A 17,692-nucleotide genomic window follows, 5' to 3' on the forward strand; every position below is an offset into this window, starting at 1 on the left:
CAGTTTTTTTTTAAATGACCTGCAAAATTTTTAAAAATGTTTTTTTTACTTCCTGTAAAAACAGTGAATTGGCGCTTGACCCCTTTTGTCATTCTACCCTTCAGTTCATCTTATTAATTGTATATTTTTTTATTACTATATTTATATATTACAAATATTAAATTCATTGCATGTGTGTATTATTCGGGGAAAAAAATTTTGTTATTTATAAAAGAAAAATTTAATTTAATTTATATTTTTCTTCTCTTTAAAAAACGATGAGACGGTGGCAACCAACTCCAATCAACTTGGACTTGGACTTGGAGTTGCCAAACGGAGCTATTGTAGAAGCTCCTTTAAGGAGGTTCTACAATAGGTGCAAAAATGAAGTCCAACTCCAAGTCCAAGTTGCGTGCACTTGTATGCGCGCGCATCGCGTTGCCAACTATCGCGGAGAGCAAAATTGAAAACGCTTTGAAAAAGCTTGGAGATTCATTGAGTTGATAAGGTAGCCGGCCGATCAGTTCTTTGCGAGATTTGCGAGTCAACTTATTATTATTGAAAAAAATATTTAATCGTTTAAAAAGTTTTTATAAAAATTTAATTTCAACTTTACCTTCATTTTTAATTATCAGGTAAGTAATATCTTTAACTTTTGAGTCTCTTTTTTTTCTACATAACCTCTAAACATAAAATCAAAATTTTTTACTTTGCACATAGCCCTAAAATTTTAAATAAACACATTTTTTGTTATTTTTTTGAAGTTGGTGATGATTATTTATTAATATTATTATGTGAATTGTTCTTTTAGCAATTTTTTATTATGGAAGATCTGAATATTGTTTTGATCCGACTGGTGAAAGGCCATCCTGTAATTTTTGAGAAACAGTCCAGGACATTCAAAAATGCCACATTGAAAAAAAAATCATGGCTGAGTATTGTAGGGGACTTTTTTAAGAAAACTGGCATTGAAATCTCTGGTATGCAATAGAATTTTTATTATTTTTATATTAGTTTTATATTGACTTTTTTCCGAATTGTCGATTTGAATGCAGTGACACAAGCTAGCAATAGATGGGACTTATTGAAAGCAGGCTACACGGAGGTACGGAGAAACAACAAAACATATATCCCATCGGGATCCGCTGCCAGTGCGGACACTAACAAGAATTCCGATCACTGGATGTACTATTCGGAAATGAATTTTCTCAAAGAAAGCGTTGATCATGCAGAGTAAGTTAAAAAAAGTGTCTTAATTCCGTATAATGTCATACCCAAAACTAATTCGTTTATTGAAATTTATTATGTGTTTGAAATAATTCTTTCCATAAAGGAATATTTTAGTAATATAATTATTACTTTAAAGAAAAACCTTTAGAAAAAATGTTTGAAATCTGAGAATTTTAAAATAAAGTTCAATATTTGCTTGCAGTACAACTGAAACCTTTCAGAACACACGCTCCCACATTAATGAAGAAGAGAATCAGGAGGAATTCGAAGAATATGGATACCAAGATACAGAAGGACCTGTGGGAACAGGTAAATATACTAGTTACACATATTACAATTAACAATTAAATTGAAAAATAAATAATCCAAATTTGTCTTTTCAGGTGATATATTCCACTTCTTCCCAGTACCCTCAACATCTGCTGCAACAGCTGAGGAAAATGTTGATATTCGATCAAATAATATGTCAAAGCTAAAAAAGAATGATGTCAGAACAGAAAGACTTTTAGTAATAGACGATATGTGGAAGCGCATCTCCGAAAAAAATAGAGTACCATGTTACAGAGAGTTAAAAAAACTGATAACAAAAGACATATTGCTCATAAATTAAGCAAACAGATTATTTAAAGAAAGTTGGCCCAGAAAAAAAGTTTAATTAATTTAGTTAAACATATCTCAGTTAAAAATTTTGTGAAAAAATTCAATTTTTTATTAAATTGCAATTTAAATAGTTTAAAATTTTATAGACATTTCTTTAAATATAAATTATTAAAAAAATTTTAGTTAACTGTCTTTTGGAAGTTGAAATAATCACAAACTTTTAATTACAATACTTTCGAAATTATATAAATTATATAAAATATTTTCAAAAGCCTTACATTATTTGTTTTAAAAAAATAATAAACCATTTTGCAAAGTTTTGTTATTTCTAGAATTTTAAAAGAATTTTTCCGACAATTCAGTCATTTAAACAATTATCAATTTCAAAAATCGATAATTAAGATTGTCAAATTCATATTATTCGTTCAATTTATTAAACTGTCTTAAAAATAAGTATTATTTCTGGGCCAAATAGTTTTTATCCTAATCCACATTTTATTTCAATAGACACAAAAAAATTTGTCTTATAAGGAATGTAATAATTTAAAAATTTAATTTAAAATAAATGATATTTCAAGATTTTTATAAAAAAAATTAATGTAAAGAGAATTTATTGTTTTCAGGAAGTTTCTCAACTTTTCCCCTTTTGTAAGAAATTTTCTCCACTTTTCCCATTTTTCCAGGAAATGTATTTTTTTGTAAACGTAAAAATTATGATTTATTATTTTGATAAGTTTTTTTGTGCAAATTTCAATTATTTTCATAAGTAATAAATTTTTAAATGGGAATCCAATTATTTTTAAACATTTTAATAAAATTCATTTATTGCAAGATTTAAATTTTTAATAAATTCCTCAAAAAATGAAAAAAGAATAATTATTCTTAAAAATGTTATTAAAATTCTTTGAAAGAATTCAATTATTTTAGAAATGTTTTCATTTCATTTGGTGCAAACTGTAATAAAATATAAATTTTTATTTTTAAAAATTATTCATTTATCATTTTTCTAAACAACGGATTATGTTTTAAATAATTTTATTTAAAAATTTCAACAAAGAAATGATTGAATTTTGGAAGAATTTCAGTTATAATTTTTAGAAATAATTAAATTTCAAAAATGTTTTATATTGAAATCATTTAAAATATTTTAATTCCTGTGAAAAAATTAAAATTAAAATATTTGCTTAACGAGAATTATTTAAATATATTAGAAAAATTGATAAATTCTTCTAATATATTGTTATGTCATATTTTAAATAATTTTTAATTTTACCTAAGCTGAACTTATAATTGTACCCTGTTCTAACTCCTTAATTTAACTTAGTTAAATTAACTAAGTTGGGGAAAGGATTATTAAATGAATGTTTAAATATAAAAATTATTTATTTTAAAAAATGCAAATGTTCTTAATTATTAACTTTGACAATCAAATATTTAGAAAATCTATTTAATTTGATTTGGTAAAACTACCTTTTTTATTGTGGTGGCGGAGTTTCCCAATCTTCGTTTCTTGGCACCTGACTTTGATCTTCTATTGAGGTAATTAAGATTTTATTACTGGAAACCTTTTAACTGATGACAACACTTTAAAACTGTATTTTACACTTCCCTGGCGGATTCGATTTGCGTAATGTCTACTTAACTAAGCGGACTTTAGGTAGACATTAGGTAGACATGTAAAAAAACGTATAAAAAAGCTATTAATCGACTTATTATGATAAAAAAAAGTTGATAAAAGGGTAAATGAATGTTTATAGAGTAAATTCGTACAAAATTTGTAATTAATAAAGCAATAAATAATTAATAATGAATGGAAATGTGCGCGAGGTACCTGATCAGTTCAGCTGTACAATTATTTTCGTGCTATTTTCATGAAAAGAATATAAATTAACTGCAAAAACAATTGATATTTATAAAAAAGTGTAAAATTGATTTAATTTTATTGTTTGCAATACGAATTATTAAATAATAATTAAGTTTTTATCAAATGTGAATAGTGTTGTGAAAACCTGTGAAAACTAATGAGTTACTACATTACCGATCGCATATGAGAGATGGCGCCACCAGTTTTTACAATACAGTGCGAGCATGTTTTCTTCCAAGCTTTTGCTTTGAAAGAAAATAAAAAGTGAATTTTAAAATGCAGAATAAAGTTATACAAATAATTATTGATTTCATAATTGTTTCTCGTCCAAAATTACGGACATGATTGCAGCTTTTTTGTTACACTCATCGAGAACTTTTTATTATCATATGCGATCGGTAATGTAGTAACTCATTAGTTTTCACAGGTTTTCACAACACTATTCACATTTGATAAAAACTTAATTATTATTTAATAATTCGTATTGCAAACAATAAAATTAAATCAATTTTACACTTTTTTATAAATATCAATTGTTTTTGCAGTTAATTTATATTCTTTTCATGAAAATAGCACGAAAATAATTGTACAGCTGAACTGATCAGGTACCTCGCGCACATTTCCATTCATTATTAATTATTTATTGCTTTATTAATTACAAATTTTGTACGAATTTACTCTATAAACATTTATTTACCCTTTTATCAACTTTTTTTTATCATAATAAGTCGATTAATAGCTTTTTTATACGTTTTTTTACATGTCTACCTAATGTCTACCTAAAGTCCGCTTAGTTAAGTAGACATTACGCAAATCGAATCCGCCAGGGTTGTTATGAAGAACTTCTTGTATATATTTTGGGACTCGATACGATGAACTTTTTACGTATATTTTGGGACTGCCTTGTTAGTGAAAGGTCTCCCATTATATAGTAATATTTTCCAATGTATTTCTCGCAGCGGGACCAGTTCGCCTCTATAGGTAGATTCAATGTCGGGACCTCACAGACACGAAAAATCTTTATTGCTTTTTCTTTTAGTAGTGGTGACTCCATAATAGATTTCCTGCTTTTTTAGATCGTCTTTTCTAATTTTAAATATTAAGAACATCACACCTTTATGAAATATAATAATTTTACATATTGATTAATTACATTGATTATTTCTGTCTATACATTTAGGTTTGATAACAATTATTTTTGTTTATAAATACATTTGTTATTTGCAAATATTTGTTTATTTATAAACGTTCATTTATAATTTAATATTACAAGAATATTTATTTTATTAAAATTAATTATTAACAACAATTATTATTTATTATAAAAAAATGTGACGGTGACATGATTATATATCTGTTTATTTATTAATATATTTGTTTATTTATAAACAATTGTTTATCCACAAATATTTGTTTACAAATATTTGTTTATTAAAGAACAATTATTAATTTACAAATATATTTATTTATAAAAGAATTTATTTTATATAAATATTTATTTATTAATTATTATTAATTATTATTATTTTTATAAAAAATGTTACGGTGACGTGACAATATATAACACCGAATGATAAATTCATCTTTACTTAAGAGAATTATTTAAGTTTTTAATGTAATTTTATTTTAGTCAAATAATTAGATTTTTCATGAATTTTAATTACAATTTTTTTCCAGTGAAAGTATATAAACAAATTAAATGTTACATAAGAATAATATTTTTTGGTGCATTCAATTGACTTTTCAACACGAAATAAATTTTTATTTTTTTGATTTTTAGAAAAGGTATTTAAAACAAAGAGAGAACTTCCACTTCTTATAATTTTTATTAAAAAAATATATAAATAACAAATTAGTTTAATATTTTTGCTTTATATCACAACGAGCACCTTCTGTTATTTGTATATTTAATCCGATAGATTGCACATTATATGAACTCTGAACTTATCGGATATTAACTAAACATAAATTCTTTTAATTTGCGATAGAAGTTAAAAATTTTAAAAAGGGAATAATGGTTTTTCAATGAGAAATAAGACTACGAAAAAGGTTAAAAATTCAAAAAATTGTTTCATGTTACGTTTTGGTTTTAAGAAATTTCGTGAACATGAATAATTTGTATCAATTGAATTTAAATGAACAGTAAAATTGAACCTTCTAATGATATAAAAACATAATTGTAAGATAAATAAAGGGAAAGCAAAACAAAAGAGAGCAGAAAGAGATGATACATCTAGTCGGTTTGATACTTTTGCAAAATATCTAATACGTCATGCATAAAAGTTGCTTGTTCGTCGTCGCTTAACAAATTCCACTCACGAGCAAATAAATTGAATAGAGCATCTCCACGAATTTCAGTAGTCGGTGTTTTATTTTCTTCATCTTTTTCTAATTGCTTTTCTAAAACTCGTTGTTGTATTGTCATACAATTTGTAAAAACTGTGGTCATATTATGCAAATCATTAGTCGATCGTTCTACTGCTTCCTTGATTGCAGACGTGTTATCGTTAATTTTTTGGGATTTTTGTCTACAAAAACGATCGACCGGCGGTGTTATTTTACCTTTTGCAGCTAAATGATTTTTTGGAATATCCTGGACTCTACAATGATGCCCTAATGTGGGAGCATCATTAAGTTCACTCGAATTCTCATTTTTTTTTTAGTTCCATATGAAAATTGTGATGTCAAAGAACGTTTTTTGGGGGTTGGAAACGCTGATAGTTGTCCCAATGTCTCAAATTGTGATTTGTACGAATGTTCAGCAGACTGTGCTTTTGAATTGACTGGTGTAAATTGATGTTTTAAATTTAAAAAAGTATTATCTCTACTTCTATTGATTGAATTTGAAGATGGTCGTTGGTATGTAGGAAACGTCCAATTTCTTACTTGAAATGAAGATTTCTTGACAGATGTTCCACATACTGTCTGTGATTCATCTGTTGTAGATATTAACTCTGTATTATCTTCTTCATGAGAATTGCCTGAAACGTAAGATGATGTATATATTGGTGATGGACGTGATTTTGGTGGAAATTCATGGAGTGCTGCATTAAGTGTTGGTGATACAGAAGCAGTTGATAAATTTGATTGTGAATTACTTTCATCATAGGTATCATCTGATACATGGGACGATGTAGATGTTGGTGACGCTCTTGATTTTGTTTGACATTCATGGAGTGTTCTATTGAATGTTGTCGATACAAGATTAGTTGAAGAATATTGCGCACTTGGAGAATACAATGAGAGGTTCGATAAATTTGAATCTGAATTATTTCCATCCATAATACGTGAATCATATGACGAAGTTGATGTCGGTAATGTTTGTGTTTTTTCTTGAAATGCGTGGAGTGTTGTACTAATTGGAGGAGACATAACGGCAGTCGAAGAGTGCAAAAAACTTGGAGGTGAAGCTATTGAGTGTAGCTGAGAGAAATCTTTATTAGTCGAATTTGGAACAGAATCATCGATAGTGATTATTTCATCCTCGTAAGATAACATTTCATAGTCTGTGAATTCTTCTATTTTTACTCCCTGAGCTTCAGAATTTCCCATTGAATTTTCTCCACCAGTCTCTTCGTGTAAATGAGGAGAAGAAGTAGATGGAGCAATATCTGTAGAAAATATATGTTTCATGTTAAAAACTTTGTTATTTTTTAAATAATTAATTTTGAACTTTACATTGATTATTAAAGGCTTCGAAGCGTAGTAAGAGACTAAGAAAAATATGAAAAAGTATCATTTTTAAAAAAAAAAGTATCCCCAAAATTGAAAAAAGTATAAAAAAAGTTAAAAAGTGTGTTACATCAAAGCCTGTATTATTATATTATTTGTATTTTTATTCATATTATAAAATGTTATCGTGTTTTGAAAATAAAATTTTTTGCCATTAACCTGAAAAAGTTACTTCTTATAATCTGTTTAGCGTTTAAAAAGTATGATTTTTTTAAAAAATTTTTTACAACTTCCAAAAAAAGACTTTTCATGGTAGTGTATATGAACTACCATGTTCATATATAATATATAATAATTGTTCAAATGTTTCATTTTTTTATGTCAGTGGCGAAAAAAGCTTACTATCGTCTCACTCTCGTCGCACTGATAAAAAAATCATGGCTAATTTCCTACTTCTTTTCTGTTCATTAAATTACAAAATAACTGAAATGTTTTTCTTGATAGTGAACACAACCTTAATTTAAAAAAAATTACATTACATACCGGATTTTGGAACATGAAAATTGTTTGCCATAGGAGAATTTTGAACTCCAATTTGAACAAGATTTGGAAATTGAGCCTTGGTGTGTTCAATTAAGAATAAGAAGTCATTGTATAAGTGCCAATTCACATTTGACTTCTTGTAATGTCCGTTGAAAGATTTCCTTAATTGATTCCAACGTTTTTGTGGATCTGAGAATTAAAAAAGCATGTATTACGAAACAATTGAACGTTAATAATATGATTGTTGAACACAAGGAAAATGCACATGAGATTGTGTCCTAAGTTCTTCATAAATATCCCTTTTGATTAAGAAAAATGAAGAGTGGGTGACATTACAAAGCAACCTTATATAATAATAATAATAATAATAATAAATTTTCTTTGTAAGAAACATTTTCCTATTTCAAAAATATTTCAAGAACTTTGCATTGAAATATTTCAAAAATATTATCGAAATATTATGAGCTGTGGGGGTTCAAAATTCACTCATTTGTTTTGAATTTTTAAATAAAATTATGCAAAACTAGAAATTTTTTTGGAAAATAATTCTTATAAAGTATTTTATCAAAATTTTTATAAATAGTTTAATCCTTTTAAAAAACTTTGATACAAGTTTTAAGAATAATTACATTTTTCGAGGAGTTCATTAGAAATTGTATTAAAAATAATTGAAATCCATCGAAGAATTTTATAATTTATTAATATAACTGAATTCTTGCGAACAAACTTTATTAATATTTCAAAAAATGATTTAATTGTTGTAACGAATTTTAATAAAAATTCTTTTGAACTATTACAATTTTCAAAGACGAACAATTTAAAATCTTTTGGAATTTAATTATTTTATTAATCGAAGAATTTTATTATTCATGAAAATATAATATTTTTGAAAATAACAGAAATCCAGGGAAGAATTTTATTAGTTATAAAATTAATTAATTTTCTTGGGAAATAATTTATTATATATTAAAATAATTGAATTTTTGCGAAAACGTTTCTTCAAATATTGGAAAGTATTTGAAGCGTTTTAAAGAATTTTATTAAAATTTTTGGGAATAATTTTCTTATTTCAATTATTAACGAATTTAAAGTAGTGTAATTTTTAAAAGAATAGAAAAAAGTAGCTTTTAGAATTCAAATAAATAAAAATTTACCTGCATTTAAAGTGGGGCCATGATTAACCAAATATTCTTGTATTTGGGCCCACGTGGCTTCAACCAAACCTGGATGTGAAGTTTGTCTCATGTAAGTATTATATAAAACGGGATTTAATCGTACAAGATTTACTAATGTTTTGTCGTACGACTGTTGTGCCCATTTTTGCCCGTAGGGAAACATAATTTAAAAATTTTATATAAAAAAAAGAAAAATGACCGGCTTCAGTTTTAACACGTTTCAGATTGACTAACTGAACAGACGAATGAAAGTGGCTATGAATGCCGGGTTCAGTGCCGGCTTTAGATAGGGCGAACGTGGCAACTGTATCGAGCGCCCAATTTTAAAGGAAATGCTTAAATTTTTATTGAGTTTAAAGTTTTAAGCTGTTTTTCACGAAAGATGAAATTTAACTATTTCAACAAAAAATATAAAAAATTTTTATATAATTTCATATGATCAACATTTCTGAAAAAGGGTAACTTCTTATTTAAAGTCGACCCTGCATTGTAAGTTAGTTTGAATGAGGCGCGAAAACTTGAATAGAGCAAAAAACGAGACGCCTGTTTTTCCCGCCTTTCGACAAGTGCTAATTGTAATTCTATCAAATTTAAAAATTTCAAATGTTAAAATAATCTAAATGCATTGGATTTAATGTGATTTTATACAAACATCTATTTCATATAAGGAGTTTATTGTCAAATTTATTTTCAACAAAAAGCAAATTGTCTAAAACGCATTTACTAGAATGATAAAAAATTCTAAATTTTTTTATTCAAACTTTCAAATAATAAAATAATTGTTCAACCCAATGTATATTATTAATAATTTTATGATAACCTAATTTTAAAGGGTTCTAATTTTTAATTGCATAAATTGTAATTAATAAAATATTTATGTTATAAAAACTTTACTTTCTCAAAACTCTATTTAGTCAAAGTATCAAAAAACCTAATTTTTAATGTTTATAAATGTCATGTGTTATAATGTTTAAAAAGAAAAATATTAATTCCATACAATTTTGATATACTAGAATGACCAATTTCTACAAATTTAAAAAAGTCTAAAGTGATTTTGATCTAAAAAAATTGACTGGCGTTTATTGTATATCAAAATTGTATGGAATTAATATTTTTGTTTTTAAACATTATATCACATGACATTTATAAACATTAAAAATTAGGTTTTTTGATACTTTGACAAAATAGAGTTTTGAGACAGTAAAGTTTTTATAACATAAATATTTTATTAATTACAATTTATACAATTAAAAATTAGAACCTTTTAAAATTAGGTTATAATAAAATTATAAATAACATACATTGGGTTGAACAATTATTTTATCATTTGAAAGTTTGAATAAAAAAATTTAGACTTTTTTATCATTCTAGTAAATGCGTTTTGGACAATTTGCTTTTTTGTTGAAAATAAATTTGACAATAAACTCCTTTTATTAAATAGATGTTTGTATAAAATCACATTATATCCAATACATTTAGATTGTTTTAACATTTGAAATTTTTAAATTTGACACAATTACAATTTGAACTTTTTGAATGGCGGACATAAACAGGCGTCTCAACTTGTCAAACTTAATGCCAGTTAATGAAGTAGGATTTACAGGAAAATATTGTTTACATTACTATTGTATTGTTATCATTCAGTATTCATGTCATTATATTATTATTATTGTTCAATGTTTATTGAAAGAAAATGTATAAAAAATTGAACTGATATGGGGACGTCCATAAATTACGTGTGACATTTTTCTGATAATTTAGACCCCCCTTCAGGTGAGATTTTTTACATGTATTAGCGCAATTTTTTCTATTGAACGTGAGAAGTGACTGGACCCCCCACTCCCCTAAACGCCTCACGTTATTTATGGACGATCCCTATATCCATAAATTTTTGGAGGAAGGTGAAAAAACAATTAAAAATACCTTAAAGATAAAGAAGCGCTCCTGCAGGGGAAGAAAAATATCCAGCTAAAGCATTTCGCTGCTCATGTACGTCGTGAGGAACATCTGCGAATACCTCTTCGTGTCTAGGAACTCCTTGTACATTTTCAGCAACCTGCCTAGGAACATGTTGGCGTCTTCTCTCAGAAGGATCAAGCATTTCTTCATTAATAATGAAGTTGTGCAAACATACACACGCTTGAATAATATTTTTTGAATTTGCAACTGAGAAGTTTAGACGAGTGTTCAAAATTTGGAATTTGCTTGTCCACACCCCATAGGTGTCCTCAATTGTATTCCTTCCCCTAGATAATCTGCAACAAGAAAAATTATTAGTTGGAAAAATTACAAAAAATGTTCAAAACTTCTTACTGAAAAGTGTAATACTTCATTTTTCTAACTTTGTAATACAGGAACAGAGCTAAGGTGATTTTATACAGAAAAAAGCAATTGTACAAGACAATTTTTTTTATCATCAAAAAATGTACGCAAAGATGAATCGAAAATTCAAATTTTTGAAATTTTTTTGAAAATTATAAGCATACCTTTCATTGAAAATTCTTTGCTCCTCAGAAACAAGATTATTTCTATTGTAGGGAGTCATCAAATATTTTTTTAATTCAAATATTGCATCCCCGATAAAAAAATATGGCATCCGAATATTGCTGCGTGGAAGAAAATTGTCTCGAGGAAGGTCAATTTCGCCTTGTTCAAGTGCTTTATATAATTCCGTGTTACGAAACGCTGATAAATCGCTGATAGAACCTGTAGAATTTAAAGACCAAAAATTATTTATATACTAGTGGAAATTAGTAATTATTTTCAATTTATTTTGGAAAACACTTTACCATAGTCCCCTACACTGATCCACGTGAAACGATAAAACGCATCGCAAATAGACAGTACTTTAAAACTGAAGAACTTTTTGTAACAGTAGAACATGCTTCCTGAGTGCGGAGGAGCTCTTATCCTGATTTCCTTTCCGTCCAATGCACCCAGACAGTTGGGAAGATTCCACCTGGCCCGGTAGCCATGAGCAACAACCTCCAGCTCTGCAGCAGACTTCCAAGATAAATAAATGGGTGACAGCAATTCCCAAATCAAGGGACAAACTTCGACCACAATTTTATATGTTGTACTGACACCAACCCGAAATAAGTTTGCTGAGGAAAACAAACTGTCTCCGTGAGCTAGGTAACTGTAAATAAAACAACTAAATATTAAAATTTATTGTGTGACATACATATCAATTTTCAAAAACTTCTTAACATACGTTAGTGTGAGTGCAAGCCGAAGTTCTCCACTCAGAGGCCGCCTTAAACTAGTTTTAAGTAACCTGTCGTGGAGCGCGCTATATAATTTACGGAAAGATTTCACGTTCATTCTAACCATATCATAGAATGCTTCAGAGTCATTGTTTGCATAATACAAAAATAACATTTCGTATGCTCCAAAATTATCTCGCATGAAGTTGCTTATATGAGGCTTTACATGCCATCGTCGAACAGACATTGGTTGTATTTGCAAATATAGCTGAAGTAAGTGGAGCAGGTTCAACCATTGGTGTGCGATCACGACAATAAAAAAATAGTTCAACATTCTTGCTGTAACCAAATTTTTCGAAATGAGATAAATAAAATTTTACTTTTTCAGGAAACTAAAAACTTTTCCAAGTTGAAAAAATCTCATATTAGAAAAAAATCACATTTTTCTTATACGAAAAAAAAATTTTTGTAAAAAAAATTCAAATACGAAAAATTTATTTCTTCGAAACGGACAAATTTATAGATTCTTAAAATACAAAAATTCTTATTTTCGTTTGTTGAATATGAAAAAATTATGTCTTTCATTACCTAAATACTTTTTTTTAAAAAAAGACAATTTTTTAGTTATTAATATTGGAAAAATTTATGTTTTTTGAAATATGAATTTCTCTTGGATTTTTAAACATTTTTAGTTTAAAAAACCATAAAATTAGTATACTTTTATTTTATGATTTTTTTAAATTAAACATGTTTCTAAGATAAAAAATTCATATTTTTGAAAGGTTAAAACTTATTAAAATAAAAAGAGTTAAAATTTTTATATTAAGAAAGATTAATATTTTTATACTTTTAAAAAGGTATCAATTTTTCAGAAAGTAACAAACATTAAATTTAAAAAAAAATAAGAATTTTACATTTTATGAAACTGGAAATTTTTCCATGTATAAAAAAAATAAAAATTTTCACATTAAAAAAACTTAACTTCGACTATTGCTACAGAAAAATTAATATTTTTTATTGAGATTCAAATTTCAAAAAAAGTAACAAAAAAATGTTTTATTTAAACATTTAAAAATTTAGGGCAATGCGAAAAGTAAAAAAATTTTGTTTTAATATTTAGAGGTTATGTAGAAAAAAGAGACTCAAAAGTAAAAAATATTACTCACCTGATAATTAAAAATACTTCACATTAAAAATGAAGGTAAAGTTGAAATTAAATTTTTATAAAAACTTTTTAAACAATTAAATATTTTTTTCAATAATAATAAGTTGACTCGCAAATCTCGCAAAGAACTGATCGGCCGGCTACCTTATCAACTCAATGAATCTCCAAGCTTTTTCAAAGCGTTTTCAATTTTGCTCTCCGCGATAGTTGGCAACGCGATGCGCGCGCATACAAGTGCAAGCAACTTGGACTTGGAGTTGGACTTCATTTTTGCACCTATTGTAGAACCTCCTTTACGCTGTCGAATGCATAGTGGATGCTTGCTCTCTCGCACTCGTTAGGTATTACGACCATAATACACATTAGTATGGCTGGAGACGTCTATGCTGTACGCTATGGCACCAATACACCTATGTTTCCTTGCTCACAGCCTATCTTACCTTGCCCCTCTGTATCTTTCAAGCCTACAAGCTATGCCTGCCATTGCTTTACTATAATGTGCTTTTAGATCTATATGCAACTGATCAATTCCAGATCAATATTGAGACAATTGATCTCAAAACTGGAATTGCAACAACATTCAAAATACTACAAAATAGAATGGAATTTCTTTCTGCTTGGAAATGTCCATTATCTTAAAGTATATTAACCTTTTATATGAGAGGGTTAATTCTAAAATTTCAAAGATTAAATAAAATGTAAAATTATTCAAAAGAATAATTGAAAATAATTTTGTTTCGAAATAACTTTATTATTTCAACACTATTTCACTAAACCGATTTTATTGCAAATTCAGCAAAACTGGCATGGCAACAGGCCCCACCTTCCCTTTCCACCTACAATTGCGAAATTCAAAATCAGCAAAATTTCCCACCAGGTGCCCTAAGCCGACCTGTAGAGGCATCTCCAGCCCCTAAATTTTTGTTCAGTACGGTTTGCGCGAGCATCGAAGTTCCAACTCTGTTTGGAACTGCCCGGATTAAAAAGCCTAAGCGCTCCCGTCCGGTACCAAGGATCCGCTGTGATTCGTGTGCTTACACGAATAATTTCGGTCGGACGTAAAGTAAAACGCTAACTTACTCCGAAGTCCACGGAGGCCGGTTAAGAGTCGATTCAAGTGAAGAGTTTTTAAATCTAATTAATTTTCTTTTTCTAAATTTTTGTCGAAAGACCAGCCGGGTGCGGAGTGCCCGCGTCTGCTGTTGCAGTTGACGGCTTAACGAATTAGAGTAAGAGAGTGGATTTGTCTGTCCCTGTTTAAAAATTGTTCGCGCAATAAGAGAACATACGGCAAACCGCGAATGCGCCACTCGAGTGATTGTGTAAGGACGATTTTTCAAAATTTATGTTTTTTTTGCCCGTCGAGAAGAAATTGTCGACGGTAGAATAAGGAAGCGGAACGGAAAGTACTCAGTATCGTTCCGGGGTAATTTTGTAATTACATCCTTCTTCCCTCCCTCCTTTCTTGTAAGAGAGAGTGGAATATATTTGTCAGCATTATTTTTGAATGATAAAATAAAATTAATATTTCTTTTAACTCTTTCTTCTCTTTATTTTCTGTTTCCTGTATTCTAATAGTAACAAGTTATAAAAGGAAGTCGTGGTATATTTTCCTATCTTATCCTAGAAAATATCAGCAATTAGAACGAAACGAACCCACAAATAAAAACAAGGCCCTTCAGGCTTTGGCATTTTGGACCTCCGAGAACCTCTGAAATTTGGGCCATCTCAAAAGCCCGATGTATTGTTCTAATTATTTTTAATAATAATTATTTCAAAACAAATAATTTCTTCGGTTCGTAACACTCATGTTTTTCTTTTATTTTAAATTTTATTTATAAAATTAATAATTTTAAGTTAAAAATTTATGTTTCTTTAAATATACTCTCTTCTATTTTTTAATATATATATATATATATATGTTAGGCTCAAAAGCCGAAAACGGCCAATGGCCGAAAAAAACAGCCGAACCTAGTTCTGGCAAACGCATTTTTGCCAATACTAGTTGTGGACGTTTCACAACGGCCATTGGGCGTTTTAAATTGACAAAACCAGTTTTGGCAAACAGAAATTTGCCAAAACTAGTTTTGGCAAACGCATTTTTGCCAAAACTGGGTGAGGCATTTTTAATTATGACAAAAATTTAAACAATAAATTTTCCACACAAATTTTTCTCTTTTAGCAATGTATTTTTACACAAAAATCAATTTCTGTACAAAAAATAAGAACCTAAATTGTGAATTCGAAATTTAAGAACAATTTTCTCTCTGTATTGATGTCTTTGTGTATGAAATCAGAAATTGTCAACAAGGTAAATTAGTATTCGCTGAAACGTTATAGCCTCTGTATCTGTCAATTAATTAAAATGGAAAAAGTTTGTAAATTCGACGAAAAAGTGCAACAGCATTTAAAAAATTTAAATCCTGACAAAGTGTTCACCACTGAAAAGTATAACTCCATTTTATCTGAAGTGATAGAAGCGAAAGATTTACATATGAATAAAAAACCCATGACGACCAAGCATTATCGTCGATTAAAGCGCTTTGACATAATTAATATTGGTGCTACAGAGAAATTGATTGAAAATACGAAACTGCAGGAAGACGGAAATCGCGAAATACGTTATTTTTGCAAAGTCGAGGAATATTTTCACGTTTTGGACAAGGCTCATGCAGATACAGTTTCTTTCTTATCTTTTCAATGGAGAAAATTGTTCTTAAAATTCAAATTCACAATTTAGGTTCTTATTTTTTGTACAGAAATTGATTTTTGTGTAAAAATACATTGCTAAAAGAGAAAAATTTGTGTGGAAAATTTATTGTTTAAATTTTTGTCATAATTAAAAATGCCTCACCCAGTTTTGGCAAAAATGCGTTTGCCAAAACTAGTTTTGGCAAATTTCTGTTTGCCAAAACTGGTTTTGTCAATTTAAAACGCCCAATGGCCGTTGGGAAACGTCCACAACTAGTATTGGCAAAAATGCGTTTGCCAAAACTAGGTTTGGCTGTTTTTTTCGGCCATTGGCCGTTTTCGGCTTTTGAGCCTAACATATATATATATATGTATAATCTGAAAAAGTATTTCTATAATAAAAAAAACTACAATTAAGCTTTATTTATTGGAACATTGTGAATATTTTATTTGATTCAAATCATTGATTATTTGATAATTATCTTATAAACATTTACTGGAACTTAGTATACAAAATATTTTTTAGTTGAATTCTATAATTAAATGGAAACAAATAATTTTGTATATGTAACAAATAACTTTCAAGTTGATTTGAATAATATTTGTTCGATAATTTTATGTTTTAGTAATATATACAAAAACTGTAATTAATTCATTTAAATAAGTAGTAAAAATTTTAACTAAAAATTGATTTGGTAAATTCTTGATTCTTAATTATTATAAAAGAAAATTAACATATATATGGGACGTTTCATGTCAACCGGCCCAGAGCTCTATCCAAAATTTTAATCAACGAAAATCAACTTATTACGGCTCAAAATAATCGTCAGCTCATACTGCTTCGAATAAAAAGTGGCGAATTAAAAAATTCAAAATGTCGTCCTTACTGTACCATGTTTTGCAAATTTTTTTAATAACTCAGCAAACAAATGTATTAATTACCTTGAGAAAATAATTGCAACTTGTTGGATAATGGGTCACTCTTATGTTTTTTGGGTCACTGATTACGAATATAACGTCAGATTTTAAAAATTCAAAATGGTGGATCCAATATGGCGAACAAAAATTTTTTAAAAATTATCAGATTTGCTTGAAACTTGTTACTCGGGGATTTTTGTGGTCGGTGATTACGAATTTGAATCTGGATTTTATAAAATAAGATTGGTGGTTCCAAAATGGCTAATAAAGTATTTAAAAATTGGATGGATTCGCCACCCTTAACTCCATAAACCACCCTTTCACATTATTCAATTAGTTGTTTTAAATTTTTCTTCCATACAAATTTAGGCTTCATTTAAAAGATCTTAAATATCATAAAAGTAATTTTTCAAAATACTACTCTTAATCCCCAAAACTACCCCTTAATATAGAAATTTAAGATTTTTTAAAATTTACTCTACATAAATCTTTTATAATTTTAGCTAATTTGAGGCTTTTAAATAGCCTTAAATTAAATTTTGAAAAATCTACCCTTAAATTACTTTTTTAAAATTTTTCCTTTCCTTTATAAAAATTTCCTCTATATCATTTTTTTACAATTTAAGCACAACTGAAACTTTCAAATATT

General features: G+C 27.9%; 3 protein-coding genes across 3 annotated transcripts; 1 reads left to right on the plus strand and 2 right to left on the minus strand.

Annotated features, from left to right (window-relative positions):
- The first annotated feature begins 444 nt into the window (after positions 1-444).
- Positions 445-2,313, plus strand: LOC127279585 (uncharacterized). The gene is made up of 5 exons (XM_051302027.1): positions 445-614; positions 791-959; positions 1,035-1,212; positions 1,412-1,518; positions 1,593-2,313. Exons 2-5 carry the CDS (start codon positions 803-805, stop codon positions 1,817-1,819), a joined length of 669 nt encoding a protein of 222 aa, XP_051157984.1. The 5' UTR covers positions 445-614; positions 791-802; the 3' UTR covers positions 1,820-2,313.
- Positions 2,314-5,480: 3,167 nt separating this feature from the next.
- Positions 5,481-9,226, minus strand: LOC127279575 (uncharacterized). The gene is made up of 3 exons (XM_051302006.1): positions 9,043-9,226; positions 7,889-8,077; positions 5,481-7,284 (listed from the first exon to the last, which is right to left on the minus strand). The coding sequence occupies exons 1-3, from the start codon at positions 9,224-9,226 to the stop codon at positions 6,287-6,289; spliced, it is 1,371 nt and encodes a 456-aa protein (XP_051157963.1). The 3' UTR covers positions 5,481-6,286.
- Positions 9,227-10,987: 1,761 nt separating this feature from the next.
- On the minus strand, positions 10,988-13,918 carry LOC127279576 (putative nuclease HARBI1). The gene is made up of 4 exons (XM_051302007.1): positions 13,875-13,918; positions 11,853-12,202; positions 11,550-11,769; positions 10,988-11,318 (listed from the first exon to the last, which is right to left on the minus strand). The coding sequence occupies exons 1-4, from the start codon at positions 13,916-13,918 to the stop codon at positions 10,988-10,990; spliced, it is 945 nt and encodes a 314-aa protein (XP_051157964.1).
- Positions 13,919-17,692: the final 3,774 nt, after the last annotated feature.

The sequence above is a fragment of the Leptopilina boulardi genome, unplaced genomic scaffold (assembly GCF_019393585.1).
Source record: "Leptopilina boulardi isolate dan_hultmark-lab unplaced genomic scaffold, ZJU_Lbou_2.1 LbouV2_218, whole genome shotgun sequence".
NCBI lineage: Eukaryota > Metazoa > Arthropoda > Insecta > Hymenoptera > Figitidae > Leptopilina > Leptopilina boulardi.

Bases quoted from the DNA above. Each gene is read 5' to 3' on its own strand.
- LOC127279585 (XM_051302027.1), top strand. From the start codon at position 803: ATGGAAGATCTGAATATTGTTTTGATCCGACTGGTGAAAGGCCATCCT. The intron at 960-1,034 runs GTATGCAATAGA...ATTTGAATGCAG, and splicing joins AACTGGCATTGAAATCTCTG to TGACACAAGCTAGCAATAGA. The intron at 1,519-1,592 runs GTAAATATACTA...TTGTCTTTTCAG, and splicing joins AGAAGGACCTGTGGGAACAG to GTGATATATTCCACTTCTTC.
- LOC127279575 (XM_051302006.1), bottom strand. From the start codon at position 9,226: ATGTTTCCCTACGGGCAAAAATGGGCACAACAGTCGTACGACAAAACA. The intron at 8,078-9,042 runs GTAAATTTTTAT...TTTAATTCTCAG, and splicing joins TGGCCCCACTTTAAATGCAG to ATCCACAAAAACGTTGGAAT. The intron at 7,285-7,888 runs GTATGTAATGTA...TATTTTCTACAG, and splicing joins TTTTCATGTTCCAAAATCCG to ATATTGCTCCATCTACTTCT.
- LOC127279576 (XM_051302007.1), bottom strand. From the start codon at position 13,918: ATGGCAGGCATAGCTTGTAGGCTTGAAAGATACAGAGGGGCAAG. The intron at 12,203-13,874 runs GTAAGATAGGCT...TTTTATTTACAG, and splicing joins GAAAGATACAGAGGGGCAAG to TTACCTAGCTCACGGAGACA. The intron at 11,319-11,549 runs GTATGCTTATAA...TTCTTGTTGCAG, and splicing joins CAAAGAATTTTCAATGAAAG to ATTATCTAGGGGAAGGAATA.